Raw genomic sequence first — 24,543 nt, forward strand, 5'->3', positions numbered from 1 at the left:
CCTCCGCCACGAAGTGGTGCCGGAGGCATTATGTTTTCGGGTTGTCCGTCCGTCCGTCCTTCCGTCCGTCCGTCCGTCCGTCCGTCCGTCCGTCCGTCCGTCCGTTCGTCCTTCCTTCCGTCCGTCCGTCCGTCCGTCTTTCCGTCCGTCCGTAATGAATTTTGTGGACAAGGTAACTATCAAAAGCTGTTGAGGTATCCTAATGAAACTTGGCATGTATGTGTATTAGGGGGTGAAGTTGTGCCTATCAACTTTTGGGTGCACTAGCTCATGGTCAAAGGTCAAAAGGTCAAGGTCAAATACATGAAATTTCACTATTTCCACCATATCTATGCAATGCCTGAAGATATTTTCTTGAAACTTAGTGTATACATGTATTACCCAATTTAGAATTTCTGGTGAAAGCTTGGGTCATGAGGTCAAAGGTCAAAGGTCAAAAGGTGGAGTAAAAGTATTAAAACTTTTTTTTTCTCTGTAAATTGGAAAATTGTTCAAGGTATCTTCATGGAACATAGTATATACATGTACTGACTGGCAGTGATTATCTAGAGAATGTAGGGTTCATTGGGTCAAAGGTCAGGGGTCAAAGGTCAAGGGCAACACTTCAAAATTTTACTATTTCCTTCATGTTTATGCAATGCCAGCAGGATTATTATCTTTTTTTACACTAGGTGTATGCATGTATAACCTAATAGAGATTCTCTGGAAAGTTTTTTTTTTCTTTTGTTTTTTGCCTCAAAGGTCAAAAGGTCAAAGATCAAGTGAAAGCGCTGAACTAACTTTTTCCTCCATATCTCGGAAGTGGCTCAATTTATCGTGAAACTTACTGCATATTTATGCACGTTCTACCTGAAAGTGATTATCTTATGAATTTTAGGGTCAAAGGCCAGATGAACATGGTAACAATTTACTATTCAGTACAGAAATTGCACTTTTTCTCCCCATACCAGTACCATGAAAATTACTCAATGCATAAATGTATGAATGGGTCAAAGTCAAGTTAAAGTCCTTAAATCCCCAAATACATGCTCTCCTATTCATCCAATGAAACCAAGGTCAAGGAAGGTGAACATTCAACACATTTGTGACAAACTTGTCATTTCAGTATTTTGCCAGTTTTGTGAAAATGTAATCACACATTGTCCACATGTACTATCTAGACCTATTAGGAGAATCATGCATTATGGCGGAGGCATACCAGTCGCCATAGCGACATTTCTAGTTGTAGTCTAGTTCTGGACCCTTTTCATCGATGCTTTTTACGCCAACTACACACGTTAAGCCTAGTGATGGTATGATCCTGAGAACTTCTGCCCCAAGAAAAAAAGGGTCCACTGCAATGACTCAATGTGCTGACGTTGAGGTCAAAAGTTCACACACAAGTGCTTCATGCCTTTCTCCCTGAAAAAAACAAAGAAACAAACAAACATACAAAACAAAACAAAACAAAATTCTCAGAGAAAGTCATCAGCATTGAGCAGTTACACTGAACCCTTTTCTCTCAGGGGCAGCAGCTCTTGGAATCGAGCTATCACTCGCCTTACTGTGCATAGTCTGCGAAAAAAGAATTGATAAAAAGGATCCAGAACTAGACTACCCTTTTTGAGGATATGCTCTTCACAAAGAGAAGGGTCTCTTTTTTTTCTCTTTAACCCTCTGTATGCTTTGCGTGCTGATTGACACAGTAAACCCTGTAGCATTGTACAGACTGTCTAAAGTTCCTGGCACAGACAGGGTTAAAGACCAGGTAGTGTGAGGCGAGAAGGTTACTGTATACGCCGAATATTTCGCGAGGTTTTTATTTTCGCGAATTTCGCAAGTCGGGTGCTATTTGCGAAATTAAAGACACGCGAAAATATTGACTCTGATCCCGATGTGAATGTGACGTATGCATGTACATTTCTCTGTTCAGTACAGACTATACGATCGCGAATTTAAACACTTGCAAAATTGTCGGGAATTCCCGATTCGCGAAAATTTAGACCTGCGAAATATATGGCGTATACAGTAATCCAATAGAGTCAATCTTCATTCACTGCCAACGGGATATATTTCAAAAATTAACCTGCTAGAATAGTATTGTTCATCAGCGGATACAGTTACCTTATATGCTCTGACACATATGCTCATCTGTAAAGCTAAACTCCAGTCCAAGATTCCTGTGTTGCGTGTGTGCTTCGTATATAACTGAACACAATTTGTTACGGGGATTTCCGAATACCAGTTATATCCGAGTCAAGGCAGCTGAGTTCTTACGGTTTGTCCATGCTGCTAGGTCTTTAAATCCAGTACTGCCCGTGTTTCCTTGAACTTTTCTCATTGTATTCACACCCACCAAATGTCACTGTAGTGCAGAGATTTATCGACACAGATCTACCAAGTCTACACTGTATGATTGTGCAGCACGCTCTCTGAAAATTAAAATATTTTCTCATTTCTTACAAGAGAATAGAAAAGTTGCGTCCGATTTGACTGCAATATTTTCTTCATGGTTGACGGAGGTTTATTTTGACTTGTGATATCTCCTGAAGAAGTGTTGTAAACTCATCATGTTGATCTCATCAATCCAGGGTATACTTCCAGCGAGTTTGTCGGCTGTGGGCCAGACAGAAGCTCCTCACGCCCTCGCTTGTCAGAGGGCTCTCCACTCACACAGAGGGTGCCAATGCGACGGTAAGATTTTTATTCTTGATATGCAAGAGAATTTCTCCTGTACATTACTGTGCTCCACAATCATGAATATGAATGGAGAAATTTATGCGTGCATAATGCTTTCATGTTGGGATCATGTTGAGAGTTGATATTTTCTTGTGTTGTCGAATTTGTAAATAGCATCTAACTTGCAATATTTGCAAAAATGAAAACCAGCAGAGTATGTGGTGTATACAGTAGACTTCAAGGGGTTAAAGAGACTGTACAGTACTGGTTGAGGTGAGGATTCAAGTATATAACATTGATTTGGTGAGATAATGAGAAACCTCTTAGGAAATATGAAAGAGCATGTAATTTCAAGAAGGATTCAACGTTTATTTGTTGAAAATTGGCCTTGAAATGGTTGAGATATCCAGAAAAGTGATCATAATAAAATTCATAGAGTGGTTGTAAATATCTCGCAAAATGTTACAAGCTGAATCCTCACCTAAACCAGTACTGCACAGTTCCTTTAAACAGCTTGTACAGTGCAAGGGTGTCTGACTGAGGCATATTGGTGGGTGTGGCCTCGCATTTGGTTGACATGTGGGTGTGGTCTAGCATTTGATTGACATGTGGGTTTGGCCTATCATTAGATTGACATATGGTTGTGTCTTACCTGACTCCAATTCTTCATCCTGATCCACCCCCAGGCTGCCTGGATGTTCCTGTCGGAGGTCAGTCACTTCTGCCCGCATCTTGACACCGGTCTCATCCTCCAAACCTGGGCTCGTTTGACCTCTGACCCCTTGGACCGGTCCGTGCCCTCTGCCCCGGCCGAGGGGTCGCCGGACTCGGAGATCCTTGCCAGCCTGCTGTCGGTGATGGGGAGCCTGGCCGGGCAGCTCACCGAGGAGGAGAGGAGGCGGGTTGTCATGGAGATCAGCGAGAGGTTGATAAAGATGCTGGATTCCCCAAACATGATTGGAGCTATGGTGGACACACTGTACAAGGTATCTTTGATGTAGCAAGGTTGATGGTGATCGTAGCATGGGATGTGAACAAGATTTACAGTGAAACCCTTTATAAGCATTCAAGAATACTTTCTTAGGAAGTAGATTTTAACAAACACCTTTCTCTGAGCCCAAACATACAGAGATCGGCATTTTCTGATGATGTTATGTAAGGGGAAAAGGCAAACAAAACACTCTTCGCAATATTGATTTGGAAAAAAATACCGTACATTGTATTGAAAAACCAATTACACATCAGTTTAGATTTTGCTGCTGGGATTTGTAGTCAGTTATAAAATCAAATATCAAAACAAACTTACAAATTATGTCTTACCATTGATATTCTCTCCCCCCTCCCCCCCCCCCCCAAAAAAAAGAAGCTACCAGTAGTTTTTCAAGCTCTTATCCAGAAGGACCCGTAGGTATAATAAATGGCAATAGAGCAAAGGTAAAACTTTAAAGAAGATTAAAAGACTAAGTGGACCGAGGGTTAATGACCTGCAGTGATGAGATGGTTGTGTAAAGACAATGATATCAAGACACCAGTCATGTCTTTCCTTGTTTGTAGAGTTAGTAATACATGATCAATACTATTATCAGATGAAAACCTCTTCCTCAACTTATTTCAGTGTGCAGGAGGGAGAGCGAGATAATGGCACGCCACTCATGCCACCCTCTTTCTCTCTGTCATTCAATGTTAACCTATCTGTCTTTCTATCTATCTATCTATATATCTATCTATCTATCTATCTATCTATCTATCTATCTTTCTATCTATCTATCTATCTATCTTGCTATCTTGCTATTTATCTATTTGTCTATCTATCTATCCATATATCTGTCTATTTGCATTTATACATCTATTTTGTATCTATCTGTCTTTTTCTTTATGTACATGTACATTTTTATTTACATATGTATCAATCTTTTATTGTCTCTCTGTCTATCTATCAATCTACCTATCTAATCTATTTTTCTGTTCTCTTCTGTCTCTCTGTCTATCTATCTACCTAACTATCCATCTGACTATCCATGTGACTATCTATCTCATCTATCTATCTCTCTATCTATTTATCTATCTATCTATCTATCTATCTATCTATCTATCTATCTATCTATCTATCTATCTATCTATCTCTCTATCTATCTATCTCTCTATCTATCTATCCATCCCACCAGCTGTGCTGTGTAGGCGTACCAGAGACCCAGACAACCAACCCGGCTCTGGATGAGGTGTGTGATAAGATCCTGCAGGCCTGCGACTCGCACCTGTCCAGCGTGCTCCTCTCTGAGGATGGGCCAAGACCGGACGAGGCTGCGGAGGAGCTCCTCATTGGACGGATCTTTCTCCTGGGAGAGATCGCCCAGCTGTGTCCCTACCGCATGCCGCGCCGCGTCTTCACGTTGGTGCAGTCCCTCCTGGCTGGCTCCACCTCTACCTCCATCTCAGAAGGTAACTTTGCCCTCCAGAGAGACTCCGTTGGGTGTCATGCATTATGCCTAAACCTTTTACATTTTCATTTTCTTCTTGACAACTCCGCGACAGATTTTCACTAAACTGGGCAGGTAGCATCTCTAGAGAAATAGGATCTCATTTTGTTCATGTTGGTACCATGTACTCCTTTTAGGGACCCTTAGGAGGTCCACCCCCCCTCCCAAGATTAAGAAATTGTTAAATATCTTCCCTTGAAACAGAGTGTCGTGTTTTCACATTGGTCCAGTCCCACCTGGCGAGCTACACCTCCATCTCAACAGGCAACGTTGACCTCCAGATAAGATACCTTGAGAAGGATAAAGAGATATGATTAATTTCTGTCTTTATTCATACTCGTTGGGAAAGAATTCCTAAACTTTCGGTTTGCTGTTAAACTTATCTTCGGACCTCTGATTTGTCATGCCACTGCTTCAGCTTATTATTTCTGCGTAGATCTCTTGCCTTTGCTGCTGCAATGGAACATCACTGTAAACAGGTTGGATATACAGAGTGTCTCTAAAAAAGTAATGAATGGGTGTGAAATCATCACTGTGGCAAGTTCCGTGATCAGTATACTTTCTCACATTGTACCAGATGGCTCTTTTTCTTGGAGGCTGCCTGTCGGGAAACTGCACCCGAAAAGCCTCTTGAACTTCCACGAAACTTCTTGTTTCCTGGTTATCGAGTTACCAGGAATACTCTCTGCTCAATTGTCAACTGTACCATGTTTGGAAAGCATGTGAAGTGTGAATGTGTCAGGAACAACCTTTGCTGAAGTTGTTATGTAATCATAGGCCTAACATTTGACAAAAATTTAACTTCAAATATGCCCTGAATGCATGACAATAGCAAGAAATAACTTGCCACAGTGATGATTTCACACCCATTCACTAAGTTGAATCATGCTCAGTCACGCATTAGAGTTACATAACCTATGTGGTATCATTGGATAGAGGACTTGTTGGACTATCTAACCATGAAAAAATAATGTGCAAATATTTTATAGTTTTCTGAAAATTAGCTGTTGAAGTTGGGTTTACTTTTTTTAGAGACACACTGTACATGTAACAAACACTCTTATAGTAAGGTGATTCTGCAGGTACCAACTCTTTATGTTTCTTTATGATTGACTATCTCTTCTTGTCCCCTCCTAGGTTCAGAGCTGCCCAGCTCCCAGGGTCTGACACAGTTCTCCCAGCCGCCTCTCTCTCAGTTCCGCACTGGGGGCGCTGCGCCCGTTTCCATGGCGCTGCGAGCCCACGCCTTCGTCACGCTGGGCAAGCTGTGCCTGCACCACGAGGGGTTGGCTAAGCAGTGCATCGCAGCTCTGGCCCGTGAGCTGGAGGTCGCTGAGGACTCCGCAGTGAGGAATAATGTGGCTCTTGTCATGTGCGACCTCTGTATCCGGTATGTACTTTAAGAGGCTTTGTTTGTCTGTACATTCAGTACTCCATTTCATAAAAACAAAGAGGTTGTTATGATAGCATCTCTTGCTGCAATGGCAGGTGTTATGGTACTGACAAGAATCCTGCTTCCTGATTGGCTGTTTCTTCAGGAAGGTGCTGTTCTAGCAAGAGTTGTCATCCTAGCATACATGTATTTCATGAAAATGGTGCAGGTTGTAGCATTTGGGCACCTACAACGACAATCTTGCAATTCACGTTATTTAGTGATTATACGAAAATATCTGAAAGACTATTAAATGCGATTCAAATCATCATTTTTTTTAAAGCGATCATACGAAAATATTTTAAAAACTATTAAATGAGATTCATATCATCATTGCTATGAGGGAGTTGATAGAGGGGAAGGGGGATGACAAATGTGCAAACTGTCTGTAATCACCAGCCAGCTCTGAGTTCATGTTTGCAAGATGAATTTGACAAGGCATGTTTCAACTATTCACAGGGAAGAATCAAACTTGATAGAATGGGAGAATCAACAGTATATTGCACTATAATTAACATTGCCATTCCATGTACATATATTGTAAGAGTGGATATTTTCGCGCGACTAATTTTTCACGCTTGGCCGTGTCGGAAGAATTTCGCGTGTTCTTAATTCTGCGGAATCGAGACATCAAGTACTGGAACATACAAAATTATTCGCTTGCTTTTATTTTCGCGCTATCTTCTTGTTGCGCGAAATGCGCCAAAATTTCAACGCCGCGAAAATTTCCACTTTTACAGTACTCTGCTTACCTTTAGGCAATTGAGAACAATGAGTAATATTAATCCATATCATTTTATCCCAGGTATCCCAACCTTGTCGATCGCTATGTTCCCAACCTAGCAGCGTGTCTGAAAGACAAGGATAAACTGGTCCGCAAGCAGTGTCTGACGCAGCTCACTCGTCTTGTCCTCGTAAGTCTTGATTTATTGGGGGTGGGGGGATGTGTTCCATGCTTCACCAGTAACCTATGCCTAAGATATACATGTAATACGTTCAGATAGACTAGAGGGATTCCCCCCCCCCCCCCCCCCCCCCCCACACACACACACACATTTTAGTGGATTCAGACAGCTTAGGTCATCCTATGTAATTTTCCTGTTTAATCATCTTATTGGAACTTGGTGTGGTATGTAAAAGTGTATTAGCTTGATAATGACTGATCAAATGTCAGAGTAGGTGCAGTAATGTAAAAATTTGATATGAAGAAGAGGAGGAGTTAAGCATTAATGTCAAAATGAAAGTTATTGTGTTCAGACTTTTCCTGGACTATACTAATGTACTACATGAAGTATGAGATTTGTGCATTTTTAAATTGTTTTGCCTGTTACTAATGCTGTAGCGATATGAGAAACATTGACGTAAACAGAAATAGGAAATGCATGATTTGATTATTCACCTCCTGCATGTAAAAATGGACAGAAACAAAAGTGAAATATAGGTTATCTGTGCTATATATTTCTGGCTTTGTTTAGAAAAACAGTAATTACTATTATCACAAAACACAAAATTCATTATCGTGACCCAAATTGTGTGGAAAATTGTTGCATTCAGTCAAACAGTTCTCTGAAGGAAAATTAATGAAAAGATTAAAGAGGTATAAATGTATATTTATTTCATTTTACACAAGTACAGTAGGGTATGTATGTACTTTTGTATATTCTGTTGAGATATTTGGATTATTTTTTTGTTATTGTCCATTCTGCAGGAGGATTACATCAAATGGAGAGGTCCTCTCTTCTTCCGCTTCATTTCGGTCATCGTCGATGAGGTCGACACCGTCAGAGAGTTCGGTGAGGAGGAGGAGGACGATGAGGAGGAGGGGAAGGGAGATGAAAAAATGAGGACTGGAGTAAAAGACTATCCAGAGTGATGCTAGACCACTGATCTCTGTAGGAAATATCTGGATCTCTCATTGGCCAATTGCTTTGAAGCCACCATGCCGCCATCTTATCAAGCACATCTCTGATAAACTGGTGTACAGAGCTCACGGCATCACATGATCTCGATGACACTCTCCATTGGAAAATGTGTACAGGTCACCATAGAGTTTGAGTGGTAACATGGCAGTGCGGTGGCTTCAATTGTTTATTCAGCCTGATGAGACCAATGAGATATCCAGTTACTTTCTGTAGAGATCAGTGTGCTGGACTGGTCACTTACCCAGTCGAATGGTCCTTTCTTTGTCCAGGGGCTCTATAGGGCAGGCACTTCACCAATAGCTAGAATTACATCTACCTACCTGGACAGTCTCCTTCAGTAGCAATGCATTGATCCTCCAAATGTGACCTTATTGTTAGAAGACAACCCACTCAAGCATAATGATGCCTCAGTCTAGTAGGCAGGCCATTGCCAAAGGAAGGGATTAAGGGGATTACATGATCTCCATTCATTGGTGGTCAGATGCCTGATATGTGTTCCAGTTGGTGAAGCAAGCACTTCACAGGCAAGTGAAGAAATCGCTTTAAGGGTAAAGTTGCTATTCTTGAAAGTCCTCTCTGTGCATTGTCCACTGATTGGGCAGATGTTTGGAAACTAACCATGAATGAATTGAGATTACCTAATCCCCCTAATCCCCTTTTTTCTAATGTCAGTAAGGCCTCCCTATTGTACTGAGGCACATTGCTGCACTATTCAGCTAGATCAAGTCTGGAGGGGTTTATACTGAGTGCTGATGAGAAAGCTTGGGAAGTTACCGTAAGCTAAGCGTCTGAGCAGATAAAGGGTTGATAAGAATAAGATACAGGTGATCGTGCTGTAACCTATATTGTTGCAAGAGCTGTTGATAGTAAATTGATTGTAAGTCGATTGACAAAAGTGTTCACATGATTTGAATGTTGCATTTCATCCAATAGGCAAAACATCTATTTTAGTTAGATTTGAATACCGCAAATTTTACTTCTCACAATTGTTGCTTACAATCAAGAAGTTCCTAACCTTGTATAACGCTCATAAATTGTACATTTTTTTTTTTTAAATTCGAACTCATTGATTTGAACAGGAGAGAATTCTCTTTACAAACCCAGTTTTTACTTGGTGTTCTTCTACAAGAACTGAGTTTGTCAAATGCCAATCAGTTGTAGGATAATGATGTTTGATAAGATTATGTTTACCTATAACAGTTTTTGTTTGTGTGTAAACATTGGTGAATAATATATTATATTTCTATTTCTGGTGTCATGTTTACTTTCAAGTATTTTTTTTTTTGCAATCAATTCACAAGAAATATTTTATTTTTGTCTCGTGTTCCCCAAATTGACCAAATTGATCGACCCTCAGGCGAGTACTGTCTTGTGGAGCTGCTGTTACAGCGCCACCCTGGCATGTTACTGCAGCAATTCGTTGAGGGCGTCTTCCACTTTAACAACTACCGTCACCACGCAGGTAAAGCTGTCCACCATTAACAGAGTTTTTCTATCTCCAAAGTTTGATTTTTTAGGTTCTATGCCATAGATGTTTTCAATTATTGTAAGAGTAAACATTTTTTGCATTTTGTTAAACGTGAAAATAAAAGTGTGCAACATCTTTGCTCATTACTACATTGTAGTCTGCATATTATTTTGTGTATGTAATTTCAGAGTATGTTCATTGTAGGGTTAGAACTACTGAGCTGTTTGTAGCTTTCTTCACGTTTGCTAGTCTAGCGTGCATGAATCTGTATTAATAATGGTGGTCAGCTACCTTTTACTATATAGTACCTATGTGCCGCCATAGCCCTTATATCCCGTTGAAGACGAGTCCTGAGTATACTCTGGCAGGTGTCTATGGGAAATGTGTGGAAATGGAAAATCAGTCCGTTCTCAACGGGTAAACGATTGGGGCAACTGTGAACTGTTTGAAGTGTTCACTCAATCAGGTTACAAACAGCAAAGTTGGAAACAAATGAAATTCATCTAACCAATTGAACACAGAAAGTTACTCCCTTGAAAACAGTACTATTCTTGAAATTCTTAGAGTTCTATTTGCAGTTTCCTGTATGCCCTCTGTAGATTGAATATCTATAGGTAATAACATACCTGCCAATAACATACCTGCCAACTGTTCAGTTTTAATCTGAATATTCATATTTTTCATTGAAAGAAAATGCATTAATTTCAGTGTGTTCTGTATTCTGGAAATAACTGTTAATAGTAAAGTATATGAAATTCATGAAAGTTCAGATTTTTGAATAATATTTCTTTGTTTGTTCAGATTTATTAAGTCTCAGGGTTGGCAGGTATGTAATAAGGATTCTATCGGATGGCTTTGTACAGCACTTAGAACCAATATTGCCTGGTGTCCCATTCATTGCCATAATAATAATAGTTGCATCATAGTATAATAATATAGTGTTTTCTGTAGCGCATATCCAGTACCGTAAGCCGATCAATGTGTCATCCAATATGGCATAGATATTTCTTTTTTTTTCTGTCTCTCCTTTGACAGTATTTAACCAGTTCTCCCAGTCGGACCGAGAGAGGGAGCTCTTCACCCTGGAGGGCCCAGACGATGCCGAGAAGAGGATGACGATCTACCGCTTCATGCTGAGTCACATGACCGACGAGCATCGCTTCAAACTGACGGCCAAACTGATTCAGGAGGTAGGATCGCACTTTGTTCAAGCTCAACTGGGAGATTGATTGAGTTTTGGATTTATTTTCGAATGAAATTTGAGGAAAATAGGACAATCAGATCAAATGTTAGCAGTATTCGAAATTTGTCTGGCACCATTGCTGGATGAAAAGACCTCAACATTTTATGATGGCGCACTTGGACAATGACTAAAGAAAATATGAAGATGATTACAACATAATTTTAATTCTTCTAGCATAAAGATATAGCACGTAGATTACCTCTCTTCGATCTCAGGTAATGGTGTGTGTGTGTGTGTATGGGGGGGGGGGGGGATTATATCATATTACTCCTAGCATGTCAGTATCAAGAAAAGGGGATGTGTACTTTTCACAAAAATGAGGTTTTATGGAATTCTCTATGTATTTTCTAATATATAAATACTTCATATTTCATATATTTGTGTTGACGGAATCTGATCCATTGAACCAAGATCAGTGATTAGTAGAAAAGATCTGTGATGCCATCAAGAGCCAAGATTTGCGAAATTAAAATGTTCGCGAAAGTTGTTGTCTACACTGTATACATCGAATGCCAGTGGCACTTCGCAAAAATTTCATACCACAAAAAAACAGCCATTGGCTCCAATTTGTGAAATTTAATTCTGTGAAAATTTCTTGCTATCCAATATTGTAAACTGGCTGGTATCTTCCAAATTGCTGTCTTATAATCTCCATGATTTTGATCTGTGAATGTTGTCTTTCTGCCCACAGGTTCTTGGAGCGTTTGTAGACGGTGTGCTCCCCCTCAATGAAGAGACCAGTTCCCTCCTCAAGGACACTCTACACATTCTGTGTAGCAAGGTAAGGTGTTCCTTGTTAGTCTTGCTTGCAGGCTTTTTTTTTTCCATTTTATCTCCATTTTATTCACTGCAAAGAGCTTTGCAATACCAGGGGGACATTTCCTGACGGGTTTTGGCGGATATTTTTTCTAACAAATTTGCTCTCAGCCAATCAGATGTGTGGATGTCAGTAGCTTGTAACAGTTTTTCAGGAAAAATGTATGACAAAATGCTTCATGAAATCTCCTGTGATTTTTTTCTTTAACCCGTTGAGGACGAGTCCCGAGTATGCTCGGGCAGATGTCTATAGGAAATGCGTGTTGTAGCAAAATCAGTCCGTCCTCAACGGGTTAAGCTCTGTCCTACTAGATTATGATATTCGCATATGATTAGAACAGGAATGGTCAGGTACGAATAAGTCATGGGTATAGTTTATCACTTGCCAGATTTGATATTAGAAGTTTTGTTGATGTTGATGTAAAGACTTTGTAGTAAAGTTTATTAAGTTGTTATTGTTGCTGCTGCTACTGTTGTCATTGATTTACTGGTTGTAGCAGTCATGAACTAATATTTTTCCAAGTGCATAGTGCATAGAGTGCAAAGATGTGCATCAGTGAATAGACATGTAGTACTGTAAAAGTGGATATTTTTGCACAACTAATTCGTGCTCGGCCGGGTAAGAAGAGTTTCATGTGTTTTTAATTCAGCGGAATCAAGACACCAAGAACTGGAACATATAACAAGCAAAGATATTTGCATGCTTTTATTTTTGCGCTAGTTTCTAGTTGTGCGAAATGCACGAAAATTTCAACACCACAAAAATGTCCTCTTTTACACTAGTCTCTTATGACCAGGAGTTTCTTTAGGTGAGTCAATCTCAAACTGCTCTCTCTCTCTCTCTCTCTCTCTCTCTCGTCATGCAGGAGATCAAGCTCGCCTCGCTCCACGCCAAGCAGACCAACCCAGACGACATCGTTGAGGAGATGCAGATGGCTGAGGCTGTCATGGCCCAGGCCAAGTCTAAGATCATCTCCCAGGTCGTCAAGAAGAACGTCATCGAGAACGTCGTCCCCGTCATCATCGCCCTCAAGCACATGGTCAGTGTTAGAATACTGTATATGCCGAATATTTCGCGAGGTTTTTATTTTAGTGAATTTCGCGAGTCAGCTGCTATTCACGAAATTAAAAATACGCAAAAATATGGAATGTGATGCCAATATGAATGTGACGTACACGTATACAGTTCCCCATTCAGGACAGGACTCCATGATCGCGAATTTAACCACTCACGAAATTGTCGGGAAGTCCCGATTCGCGAAAATTTAGACTCGCGAAATATGTGACGTATACAGTACTCAGGGCTGCACACAAACCCATTTTTTCAACTGGTCCAACCTGTCTGTCGGACCAGGACGTACCCAGTTTTTGTCCATCTTTTACTGGTCTATTTCTAAAAAAAAAATTAGTGTTCCAAGAGTGATTTTTACTGATCAGGGACCGTTGGACCAGTGCCAGTGTACAGCATTGGATTACTCCGCAAAAAGATTACTTTAAAGCCAGATGTTTTTGCATGCATGAAATTTGCAAATTTTGCAAGTCTGAGCCAAGATTTCCGACCGTATGATGCACCCGAAAGGCTTTGTTTATACACAATACATTAAAGGACAAGTTCACCTTCATAAACATAAGGATTGAGAGAATGTAGCAATATTAGTAGAACACATCATTGAAAGTTTGAGGAAAATCGGACAATCCGTTCAAAAGTTATGAATTTTTGAAGTTTTTGTGCAGTAACCGCTGGATGAGAAGACTACTGCAGTGTGTGACTAACTTAGATGTTACATGCGTACAACAATATAAGGAAAATATAAAGAGAATTTCACAAAATTTCATCTTATGAAAAAAGTTCGCATTGCCCCGACTCGTTACCGACAAATGTTATGGGTAATATTATTCCCCCTGCCTTTAGAAAGAGCCAAGTCAAGTGCTCTTTTATTATGTGAAAAAAGTGAAAATATGTTGAATTTTCTTTATATTTTCTTTACACTGTTGTACGCATATGACTCACAAGCTGTAGTAGTCTCTTCATCCAGCGGTTCCAACACAAAAATTTTAAAAATTCATAACTTTTGCATCGATTGTCCAATTTTCCTCAAACCTTCACTGATGTGTTCTACTAACATTGTTGCATTCTCTCAATCCTTATGTTTATGAAGGTGAACTTGTCCTTTAAGTACCTGTTGTCAATTTCAGAAATTTCCGTGCTGCGAGAAAAGACAGTTGCCTAAAAATCGCAAAAGTTTGATGCCACAAATGTTTTCTGGTGTTGCAGTATCAGAAACAACATTGCCGTAGATGTTTTGCTGCTGTTGTTGTAAGTTTATGTTGTTCTAATCGGTTCATGTCGCTATACCCACTGGCTTTATCAAACTGCCAAACATTCGCAAAGTAGAAACGCTTTTGCAAAGATTCTGAAATATTATGACACTTTCACATCAAAGCATCTGCATGCATGGAAATCTGAAATATCATGTGATTGTGATTCTCTTTTGTTATCCTTGTGCAGCTTGAGAAAGAACATTCTCCGTTGCTAGGTGACCTGATGCTTTACCTGAAGGAGCTGATGAAGGATTATCGCAATGAGGTCAAAGGTGAGATTGAAAATTAGAAGACTGTATTCCCAGGGTTATATGTCTCTTATTATCATCTGTTATTGAAGATCGGGCATTCTTATGTTATCCTCGTACTATGAAGTTACACTAAATGATAATAATAATTAGACGAATTCGTATAGCGCAGCTACTATATACATATAGTCTACTGTGCTGTGATGTAACAGAGCTCGTAACATTGTTACTGATTAGATGCACAAAAAATAGGTAACACATTAATCAAAGACTTCTGAAAAAAGGGAAGTCTTCAACAAAGATTTGAAGACAGCAATGTGATGGTGTAGTAGTGTAGTAGTTAATGCTCAGTTACTATGGAGTAACTGGGGTAGTTGGTAAGAGAGAATATGCTGCACTTTTTGTACAGAGAGGTCTGAATAAAAGAATTGGAAATAAATAGTATTATTTTCTCCTCCATCATAAAGAAGTTTGCAGTTTATCATTCTGAAGGAAGGTCTTAACCCGTTGAGGACGGTTTGATTTTGCTACAACACGCATTTCCAATAGACACTTGCCCGAGTATACTCAGGACTTGTCCTCAACGGGTTAATTACCTCCCGCTACAATATACCAGCTGTAATATGAAAGGAAACTAATGTTAATAGTTGCAAAAGGGACACACAATCTTTCAAGATCTTCACAATCTTACCTCACGTCTATTAGACATCTTATCAGCTGATCGGCAGCTGGCGTCTGAGATCGAATTCGACCTGCGCAAGTTTGACGAACAGCAGCAGGCGGAGGCAGCTCGGCGGGAGGAAGCAGCAAAAGACCCTGTGTCCTCGGAGGGTAACCAGCCGCAAGGGGGTTCTCCGGGCGTGGCAGGGGGTACTCCGGGTGCTGGGAAACCAGCCACGCCCGGCCGAGTCATGGTATGTGGAGCTTTATGGAGGTCTTGGAGGGTTTCAAATTACAGCCACTTTGTGATATGCTGTAAAACCAGAAAATTTTCATGCTCAAAACTTTTTAGGGATTTCAAGAGGAGCCAAGATTTGCAAAAATAATATGCATGTGAAAATTCATGTCTACACAATGCATTGAATGCTAGTGGCAATTTGCGAAAGTTTCATGCTGTGAATGAATCTGATTTTACAGTATACATATAATGACTGCTATGAGGGGCACAGTTAAAATTATGGGCCCCAGGTGATGTGAAAACCGTAACTATGCCAGAAGCAAAGCTGAGGGCATGGTTATGGTTTTCACATCACCGAGGGCCTACATAATTTTAACTGTGCCCCGAATATCAAGCAGTCATTATTTGTTTTATATACCGAAAATATAGATTCTGAAATATGGATATTGAAAATATAGATTCTAGTCTCTTTTACAGCACTCGTAATCAATGCTGATCGACACCGCGGCGGTCGTATCATCGGTGCGTACATATGAGTGATCTATGTGTACGAGGTTGCAACTGTCTCCAAACCTATTTACAGGGCACAGTTGATTCTATGCCCCAGGCACAGTAAATCATGACGTCATTTTGATAAAAAATGGGGCACAGCTATTTTCATGACTCCACTTTTAGCCAATCAGATGAGAGGAATCTACATATGAGGTATATAATACCGTATACACTATGCTTCATGAGGTGTTTTGAGTTTTCACCAGTCAGCTTATATCCACAAAATAATCAACTGCGAAATATATTGTCCTCTGTATTACAGAAATGGCAGTGTTTATTGTCTCAAACATGGGAGATTGCTAACTTTTTTCCTGGATGAGTATGATACTTATTTCTAACTCCATAGTTGTTCTGTATTGCAAATTGAGTCACTGTGACAATTTTTCTTACAAGTCCAAATTCACTAAATATTGTGCTTGTTGAATGTAGATATAAGTCTGTGTAGTTTGTGATTGTGGACTTAACCCTAAAAAGACTGGGCTATTTTGGTAGCTCGAAAGACTGGGGGGGGGGGGGGGGGCCCTAAAGGGCCCCCCCTTAAGATCTCGGCCGTGGATCGCGCGATCGCCGCGGAAATTTGCACAATGGTAGTGTGCGATGTAATCTACAAGATCGTATATTTAAATTTTACAAAATAGTCTTCTTTTATTTTATTTTGATTAATTATGCTAATTTATGTAAGAAATCAGACTCTTTGATCTAAATCAGTAAATAAAGCTCGAAAAGTGCTCATTTTTGGTCTAATTATTCTTTGTGGCATTCTTAGCAAATGCACTTGAAAAAAAATTCGGTATCAAAATTAATTTCTTATTTATTTTATTGTTTTATGAATTTCTTATGTATTTCTTTGTTTTTTCGACCTTTTGTTTTTCTTGTTTTTTTTAACAAAATTTGTGGCAGACACTTTTTGAAGCATAATACTCCTAAAACAAATAAATTTTAGCCATTGAGAGTAAAAATAAGCATATTTATATGAACCTTGTGAAAAAACTCAATTTGCATTGACTTTGTACACAAAATCACATTTTTGAGCCATTTTCGGCCTCACGTGCATGTACAAAAAGTTATGTAACTTCAGAACCGTACCCCGGGCATCACAAATTTGGTGTCAAAATGTGCGGGAAACTCGAAAGACAAAAGTCATAGAGCATCGCGGCGAGAGCATTGCGCGTTGCAGAGTAATCGCGCGAAATGTCGAGGGGCCAGTCTTTTTAGGGTTAAAGCTTCATCTTCTCACTTCTTTTCAGTCATACCAGGCTTATCTTTGGAGCTTTTTAGGATCAAAGTTTTCACAGAATCATTATCACTCCATGTTCCATTCTCTCTTTTATCACAAGTACTGTATGTAGTATCGTTTGGGAGAAGGTATTATTATTTTTCGTTAGACTTTTCTGATTATCATGAACTACTACCCTTTCCAAACCTGTTACTTCTTTAATCAGTAATGTAATGTGTGGATTATCATGATGAGGAGATTTTATATTTTGTTTATCCTAAATCACTAAATGACCAACAAGCATTATATCATCAACCTTGCATTAATATTGATGTACAAAAAAATATGCATAATTAAAGAAAATGAACATGTTTGTATGTATATGTCATAGTACTGTAGTTTTATCTATAACTAATTTATTGATAAGTCAGTCATTCTAGCAAGCTTAGCTCACTGTCTCTCTTGTCTCCTCCAACCTCTGGTCCTACAGACCCCCATCCTCCTGTCTCCCAAGGCTGTTGCCGGCTGCTCCCCGAGGGTTGTCCGTCGCACACCAAGGACCCCGGCAGTCAGCACCGCTCCCACCAAGTAAGTTGGGACTGGAGTTTGAAACAGTGTTTAAAGGGATGGTATAGTGTTGGTTGAGGTGAGAATTCAGCTTTTAACTTTTTGTGAGATACAATGCACTTAAAAAGCACTTTTTAAAATGTTGAAATGCATAACGTTCTAGGAGCAATTCAAAATTTGATCAAAATCGATTTTGAAATGGCTGAAATAGAAAAAAATTAATAAAACAAAGCGATCCTAATAGAAGTTAGGTCCCACCTTTTATTAGGATTGCTTTGTTTTGGATATTTCAGCCATTTCAAAACCAATTTCATCAAATAAGCTTTGAATTCTTCTAATGATTATATGCTCTAGATCTTTCATATTTCATGAGAGATTTAAGAGTATGTCAAAAAAAATCATCATAAAAAGACGTTGGAAACTTCAAACCCCATCTCAACGAAAGCTGTATCACCCCTTTAACATACACCTCAAACATGACACCTAGTCATCGGCGGAAGAAACGCCCCATTAAACATCTGCTCAACCACAGTGTGATATCTCCATCCTATATCTGTAGAAGCAAGGCTGATCTCCAAATGTGGAATTCCAAGGCTCAACATGATTGCTCTCTGTTATATTGTAAACATCATTCAAGTATTTCAAGTCAAAGCACAGATATATAAGCCCTAATTACTTTGCAGGTAGTGGTATGTCTGCAGTGAATTGTTATATGTACTGTAAAAGTTGATATTTTCGCACTCAGTGGGATAAGAAGAGTTTCAAGTTTTTTTAATTCCGCGGAATCAAAATCACAACTACTGGGACATATGGCAAGCAGAAATATTGGCATGCTTTTATCTTCATGCTAGCTTCTGGTTACGTGAGATGCGCAAAAGTTTCAACACCGCAAAAATGTCCACATTACATTATAGTTTGTGTTTGAAAGCATTTGATGCATGAGGTTTCTGTTTTTAAATTTATCTTCTCAATTTCTGACTCAGGTTTTTTAATGTTATCAGGGCATTCTTTTTATATCCCTTATGTACAGTAACTGTATGTTTTGCATGTATTTGTCCATTGTACAGAGAGAGGCTTCTTGCCGCTCAAGCCATAGTGAACTCGGCCCGCAAGGCACTGGCATCGGCCACCGGCCGAACTCCCCAAAGGGTCCCAGCCAGTCCTGGGGCTCCGGGCACCCCAGCCAGTGCCCAGCAGCCCAGACCCAGCAGTCCCAAGAATGGCAGCCCTCTACCAACAGAGGGCGGTATGCCACTGATTGAGGAGCGAGTGCGTCGGGTGAGGTTGAGCTCAGAGAGGACTGAGGGGTCAAAGGTCAGGTCACCGCTGGTAGAGGTCAATGAAGACAACAGTTCAAAGGTCAGTAGGTCACTCACATCTACGGTAGTTTTCTTCTTTGAAAATTTGTCAAAAGGTGTCTTGATAATTTGTTTGGTCATATTTAGTCTCGTATTTGTCTGTGTTTTGTTTTATTCAAAGGAACATGTAACCCTTAAGTTTACTTATTTTCTGAGTATGAGAGTAATGCTTTCTGTTTTGTTTTCCCTGTTCTAGATTAAAGTTTATCTCGTAGGGGGTGGGGGTGGATTTAGGGAGGTCATCTCTATTCATTGACAAGTTGTTACAATGTGAGACATCCGTGCCACTTGGCAAGGGAAAGCACTCCAGTATCCATACCCTTTCCAACATAGAACAAAGCTTACTAAGCTTTGTTCTATGTTGGAATGTATACTGGAGTCCTCGATGGGGTAAGAGAACACCAGTAGTAGCGGTATACCTTGTTACCTAAGAACATGTACAGGACAACCTTTCTGTTGTCAGCTCAGAAGTGGAGAAATAATCCTCTCACTGCATGGACTGATTGTGCATAAATTCTAACCCGTTGAGGACGGGCTGATTTTGCTACAATACTCATTTCCCATAGACACTAGCCCGAATACACTTGTTAGTAGTGACTCGTCCTCAAGGGGTTAAAACAGGATAATTAGTAGTACTGATCAACAGTGAGGGTGTCATTCTTTATGCTGTGTTTGAATCCACAGGACAGCATTGCAGATCTCCAGCGTGCCATCAGCACCCCGGATAAAACTATCGCAAACATCACCTTCCACGCCCCCATGGATGTCAGTGCCATACCCCCACCCTCTCCCATACCATCCTCCCTACCGATCAGGGTCTATGGTGAACAGGACCCCGGGTCTGGTACGTGTCACACATACTCCTCATCTCCAATTTTAACTCTTTATGTGCCATGGTGTAAACCCCCTGTGTTCCACATTATACAGAGACAGCAACGTATAGTCATGCTTTGGGGAAAATGTTCTATTTTTTCAAGTCTGTGTAACTTTTATAGATTTTGGTTACCCTGAACATGTAGTGAGCAAAATTGTAGAGAAAATGCCATGCTTTGCTTTGATGAAAATTGTATGACAAATCGATGATTGTTTTTCTTTGAAATGACCAGTAGCTACATTACTGTAAAGGCATGACTTTTGCACTCAACACAGTGACAGAAACTTAGAATTTACATGCAGATCTATTAGGGAACACTGCCTGATAGTCAATCACCAAATGAAATACAAGCTATATATGAGACAAACAGAAGAGTGAGAAAAGGAGTAATTGTACTGTGGTAGTTGGCGATTTATCAATCGTTTTGGGAGGCTTTGTGCGTTTGAGCAGAATATGCGAAGATGGCACGCCGTCTACTGAGTTGAATGTGCGAACGTGGCACATAAAGAGTTGAAGGGATTTCTTCTCCTACCCCCTTCTTCTTTTTCTTCTTCTTCTTCTTTCTCTTTTTTCATTTTTTTGTTTCTTTTTCCTTGTTTTCATTTTTTCTTCTCCTTAATCTTCTTTATTTTTATCTTCTCTATCTTTTTTCTTCTCCTTAATCTTCTTTATTTTTATCTTCTCTATCTTTTTTCATCATATTTTCCTTCCTCTATTTTCTTCTTTTTCTTCTTCACTTTCACCGTCGCTTCTTATTTGCTTCGTTTGTGTTTTACGAAAAAGAAATGAAGTTTTAATTTCAGTTATTATTATGATATGTTGCCTGACAACATCATTATTTGTTTACCATGAATTCTCATGATAAAACATTACTTAGTACCAGAGTTGCCTTTTACTGAAGTGTAATATTGTAGACTAAACCCCAGCTTCTCAACTGTTGGGCTGCGGCCTACCAGTGGGCCATGAAACTCTATCAGATGGGCAGCTATTGTGACCAAAAAATAAATAAAAAGCATCTGTTGCCTACGGTATCTACATGTAACTGGGCCTCGAAAAAATTTTAAAAGCCAAAGTGGGCCTCGGGTTAAAAAAAGGTTGAAAAGTGTTGGACTATGCCAGCCAAACAGTCATAATTGATTAATAATCTCTAGTATGATAATTAGAGCTATTGCAACTGATTAAAAAATTGCCCTACATTGATGCAAATATGCACTGAATTGATCAGTGTTTTAGTAGTAACCATGACAAACGACAACAACAAAGAACTCTGATGGAAGAATTTCATGAATTTGAATAATTAGAGCTATTTACCAAGTTTATGACAAAGAAGGCCTGGTCTTGTTTTTCTAGGTCCAGGAACCAAAAGCTGGACACCCCGGGTGATGTCCAATTGTGAGGTTCGAGTCAAGAAAGAAAATCTGATCCTCATGTTCTCCCCAGACGAACCGTGAGTTTGAAACTTTGATACATCTCTTTGACTCCATGTGTGTGTGTTTGTCTGTCTTTGTGAGCATGTGTCTGCCTCATCGTCTTCTTGTCTCTGCTTGTTATTTCCTCAGCTTGTCGGTTTGAGTTTGAGACTTCAGTCTGTCTCCTTGACTACTTGTGTGTGTGTTTGTATGTGTGTGTTTGTCTGTCCGTGTGTTTGTGTGTCTGTCTCATCCATCATCGTCTTGTCTCTGTTTGTGATTTCCTCAGCTCGTCAGTTTGTATTGTTTTCTTATTCAGCGTTCTGCGCGTTCAACAGGGGAGCCTCATTATAATGAGCCGCTTTGGACCACTGTAATGTTCTCATCATGCCAGGTACCTTTGGTTGTATCAGGGATAAAAAGACAAAAGAGTGTAAAAGGAATGGGACCTGCAACATTGCTTTGCTTTATCAGGTGTCTGGCATTACCTGACCTTGTGTTAACGAGGTTCTGTAATACTATACTTCGCGGTCTGTTTGCTGCGGAATGTTGTTCAGCGTCAGTCATTTTTCTTCTGTCTTCTTTTTGTCGGCAAGATTTCCTACTTGAATCTCATGTATGCTGGCCTAGAATACAACTTTTGAAATCTCTCTGTGTTTATGGAATAAATCTGCATGAGTGTATTTTGATTATGCATCTGTCACCATCTTTCAAGGATGCTTTTGTGCAAAGATGATAACTGTCACAAGTAGATATCATAATTTCCTGAGTGAATTTCTTTCCAATAGAAACATTATAAAAGTGGCAAAAGTCATACGTCATTTCATCATTTGAATGACTAGCTGACTTTATTTGTACACAGTGGGATAGAGTTCTAGACTTTTGGTCTGCTAGCGTCAAAGACTAGTCCGAAGTGTATTCATTCAGGTGTCTATGTGATACATTGGCTCATCCCTGATGAGTTAAACTTACTTAAGGACCACTTGTCTGCTGTGCTACTGCTTCAGTTTGTTATTTCTGCCCAAGTAATAATCTGTCTGTTTTTATAACTATGATTGTAAAACATGTGCAATTCAGCCTTTGGCTGCCAGACATGATTTTTAATAAAACCTGTTCAATTCAAAGTCTGTTGTGTTTACTGCTACAGTGGAACAATGCCATAAAGATGTAGAATAGAACAACACCCTTTTAAATAATATGATGACTTTGCAAGTCCCAGCTCTTTCTACTTCTGTTTTGTTACCCAAATATACTGTAAAACATGATATTTTTGCAGCATGAAATTTTCCGAAGTTGCCTCTAACATTCCATGTGTACAGTGTAGATAAGAATTTTCAAATGCATTTTGATTTTGCAAATCTTGGTTCTCGCGAAATTTGTTAAATTAAAATGCATGCAATCATTGCTCATTTTACAACAGTTAATGAAAAACCAGATACAACAAGTCAGTTGTCATGGTTTATACGTCCTTCTTGTAACTAGGTTTCCTTGTATTACCACATGCTCCTCTTGCCAGCGTGATTTCAAATTTGTACCAATGTCAACGTTACTTTCTTTCCATCATTAGGGCACCCAAGCCAAGAGTGTGGAACATCACGTCCCCCAGCGCGAGCCAGAAACGAGCCAGTCGACAGACGGTGCGGCCTCGTCAGCAGCAGCCAGAAGAGATGAGAGGTGTCGCGGAACAAGGGACACAAGAGGGCAGCAGACGGGGGACTGAGCGTCGGAGGAGTGGACGACTTGCAAAGGGTCGTTAGTTTCATTCCGATTCATTGATTTACTTTACTGCTTTTTGACGAGATTGTTTGCCATTGCAAGCCTAGACATCATTTATTCAGTTTAGAGCCCTGTATAGCTGGATTTCAAAATGCTTTTACATTTGGTTTTAGAGCAGGTAGAAAGGAAAGAAGAATTATTGTTCGTCATGAAATGGTATTTTAAGAAGTAAAGACGTGTGTAATCACATTTACCTACAATGTATTTCTCATTCCTAGTATACATGTACAGTCATCATTATTGTTTATCACCATGAAGCCTTCAGAGGTTTAGCTTAAGTAGAGTGTTGAGGGTTTGTTTGCAAAGTAAGTGTAGCGCCCTCTTTAGACCACATGAAGAAAATGTCACCTCCATCTAAAGTAACCTTATCGCCTTGCATTGTATGTGTTCAATCTTCATCCTGTAACTTACAAAGAGATTTCAAGGTATTTGGTTAGCTCTGTGTGTGCCATGGTGTAAGCCCTCTATGTGCCACATTACCTGAGACCACCACGCACTCGTGCTTTGGAGAAAACATTCTGTTCTACTGAGTCATGGAACTGTCTTTTTTTTTTCTTCTTTTTTTTTTACAGAAGGGTTCATGCTAAACATGATGTGGATAGAGTTGTAGAGAAAATTCCAAGCTTTGCTGTGATGTAACATTTATGACTAAGCTATGATTATTTTTCTTGCAACCTACCTTATTGTCCAGGAGGGAGGCATGGCTTTTGCATATACGACTGTGACAGAAAATTGGAATTTACTTAAAAAACCTCTACAGAATACTGCTATTCAATCACCAGGCAACGCAAGCTACCAACACGAAGAATGAAATCACCTGTGAAGCTTCAGTCTTACTGTCCATTTGGCCAGTTTTGTACAAGTTTATAGATGGTTTTGGACGGGGTAGTGTTCATGAGCAAAATATGCATACTTAGCAAGCCGTCGACTGAGGCAGGCATGCAAACGTGGCACATTCAGAGTTAATCTCCTCAGATATGTAGCATAATGTGATGTAGACAACTTTACACAGGTATGAAAATGCGACAGTTCCTAGTGGAGATCTAAGTCTAGAGAAAGGTTTTTAGGGAGCTTGCTTAGAAATGAATTGGGTTATTTGTGATGATGTGTGGTGATGGTGATAATGATTCACGGCATTTGTATGGTGCCATGTTTGTGTAACAAAAATAATTCAAACATTTAAAGACATAATGATGACAGTGATCCCAGAGATTTGCTGATCAACACCCAACAAGGATTAAAATCAGTGTGTTTAATTCAATTGTTTTTTGCACAGTTTTGTGTGTTTGATGAATGAAAGAAATTAA

The 24,543-nt window shown here is 39.7% G+C and overlaps 1 protein-coding gene across 1 annotated transcript in view; it reads left to right on the forward strand.

Moving 5' to 3' along the window:
• LOC139720089 (condensin-2 complex subunit D3-L-like) overlaps positions 1 to 23,302 on the forward strand; it is a 39,876-nt gene extending 16,574 nt beyond the window's left edge. The window contains exons 16-32 of the mRNA XM_071631461.1: positions 2,571 to 2,673; positions 3,345 to 3,644; positions 4,824 to 5,097; positions 6,273 to 6,525; positions 7,373 to 7,481; positions 8,276 to 8,360; positions 9,847 to 9,951; positions 10,993 to 11,147; positions 11,892 to 11,981; positions 12,883 to 13,056; positions 14,526 to 14,610; positions 15,292 to 15,500; positions 17,743 to 17,840; positions 18,887 to 19,178; positions 19,862 to 20,021; positions 21,408 to 21,498; positions 23,028 to 23,302. Coding sequence (XP_071487562.1) covers positions 2,571 to 2,673; positions 3,345 to 3,644; positions 4,824 to 5,097; positions 6,273 to 6,525; positions 7,373 to 7,481; positions 8,276 to 8,360; positions 9,847 to 9,951; positions 10,993 to 11,147; positions 11,892 to 11,981; positions 12,883 to 13,056; positions 14,526 to 14,610; positions 15,292 to 15,500; positions 17,743 to 17,840; positions 18,887 to 19,178; positions 19,862 to 20,021; positions 21,408 to 21,498; positions 23,028 to 23,217 — 2,773 coding nt within the window. The 3' untranslated portion in view covers positions 23,218 to 23,302. The remainder of the gene's footprint in view (positions 1 to 2,570; positions 2,674 to 3,344; positions 3,645 to 4,823; positions 5,098 to 6,272; positions 6,526 to 7,372; positions 7,482 to 8,275; positions 8,361 to 9,846; positions 9,952 to 10,992; positions 11,148 to 11,891; positions 11,982 to 12,882; positions 13,057 to 14,525; positions 14,611 to 15,291; positions 15,501 to 17,742; positions 17,841 to 18,886; positions 19,179 to 19,861; positions 20,022 to 21,407; positions 21,499 to 23,027) is intronic.
• The last annotated feature ends 1,241 nt before the right edge of the window (positions 23,303 to 24,543 follow it).

This window comes from Diadema antillarum, unplaced genomic scaffold, assembly GCF_040938485.1.
Source record: "Diadema antillarum isolate AM-2024a unplaced genomic scaffold, OU_Dant_1.0 scf00000010, whole genome shotgun sequence".
NCBI lineage: Eukaryota > Metazoa > Echinodermata > Echinoidea > Diadematoida > Diadematidae > Diadema > Diadema antillarum.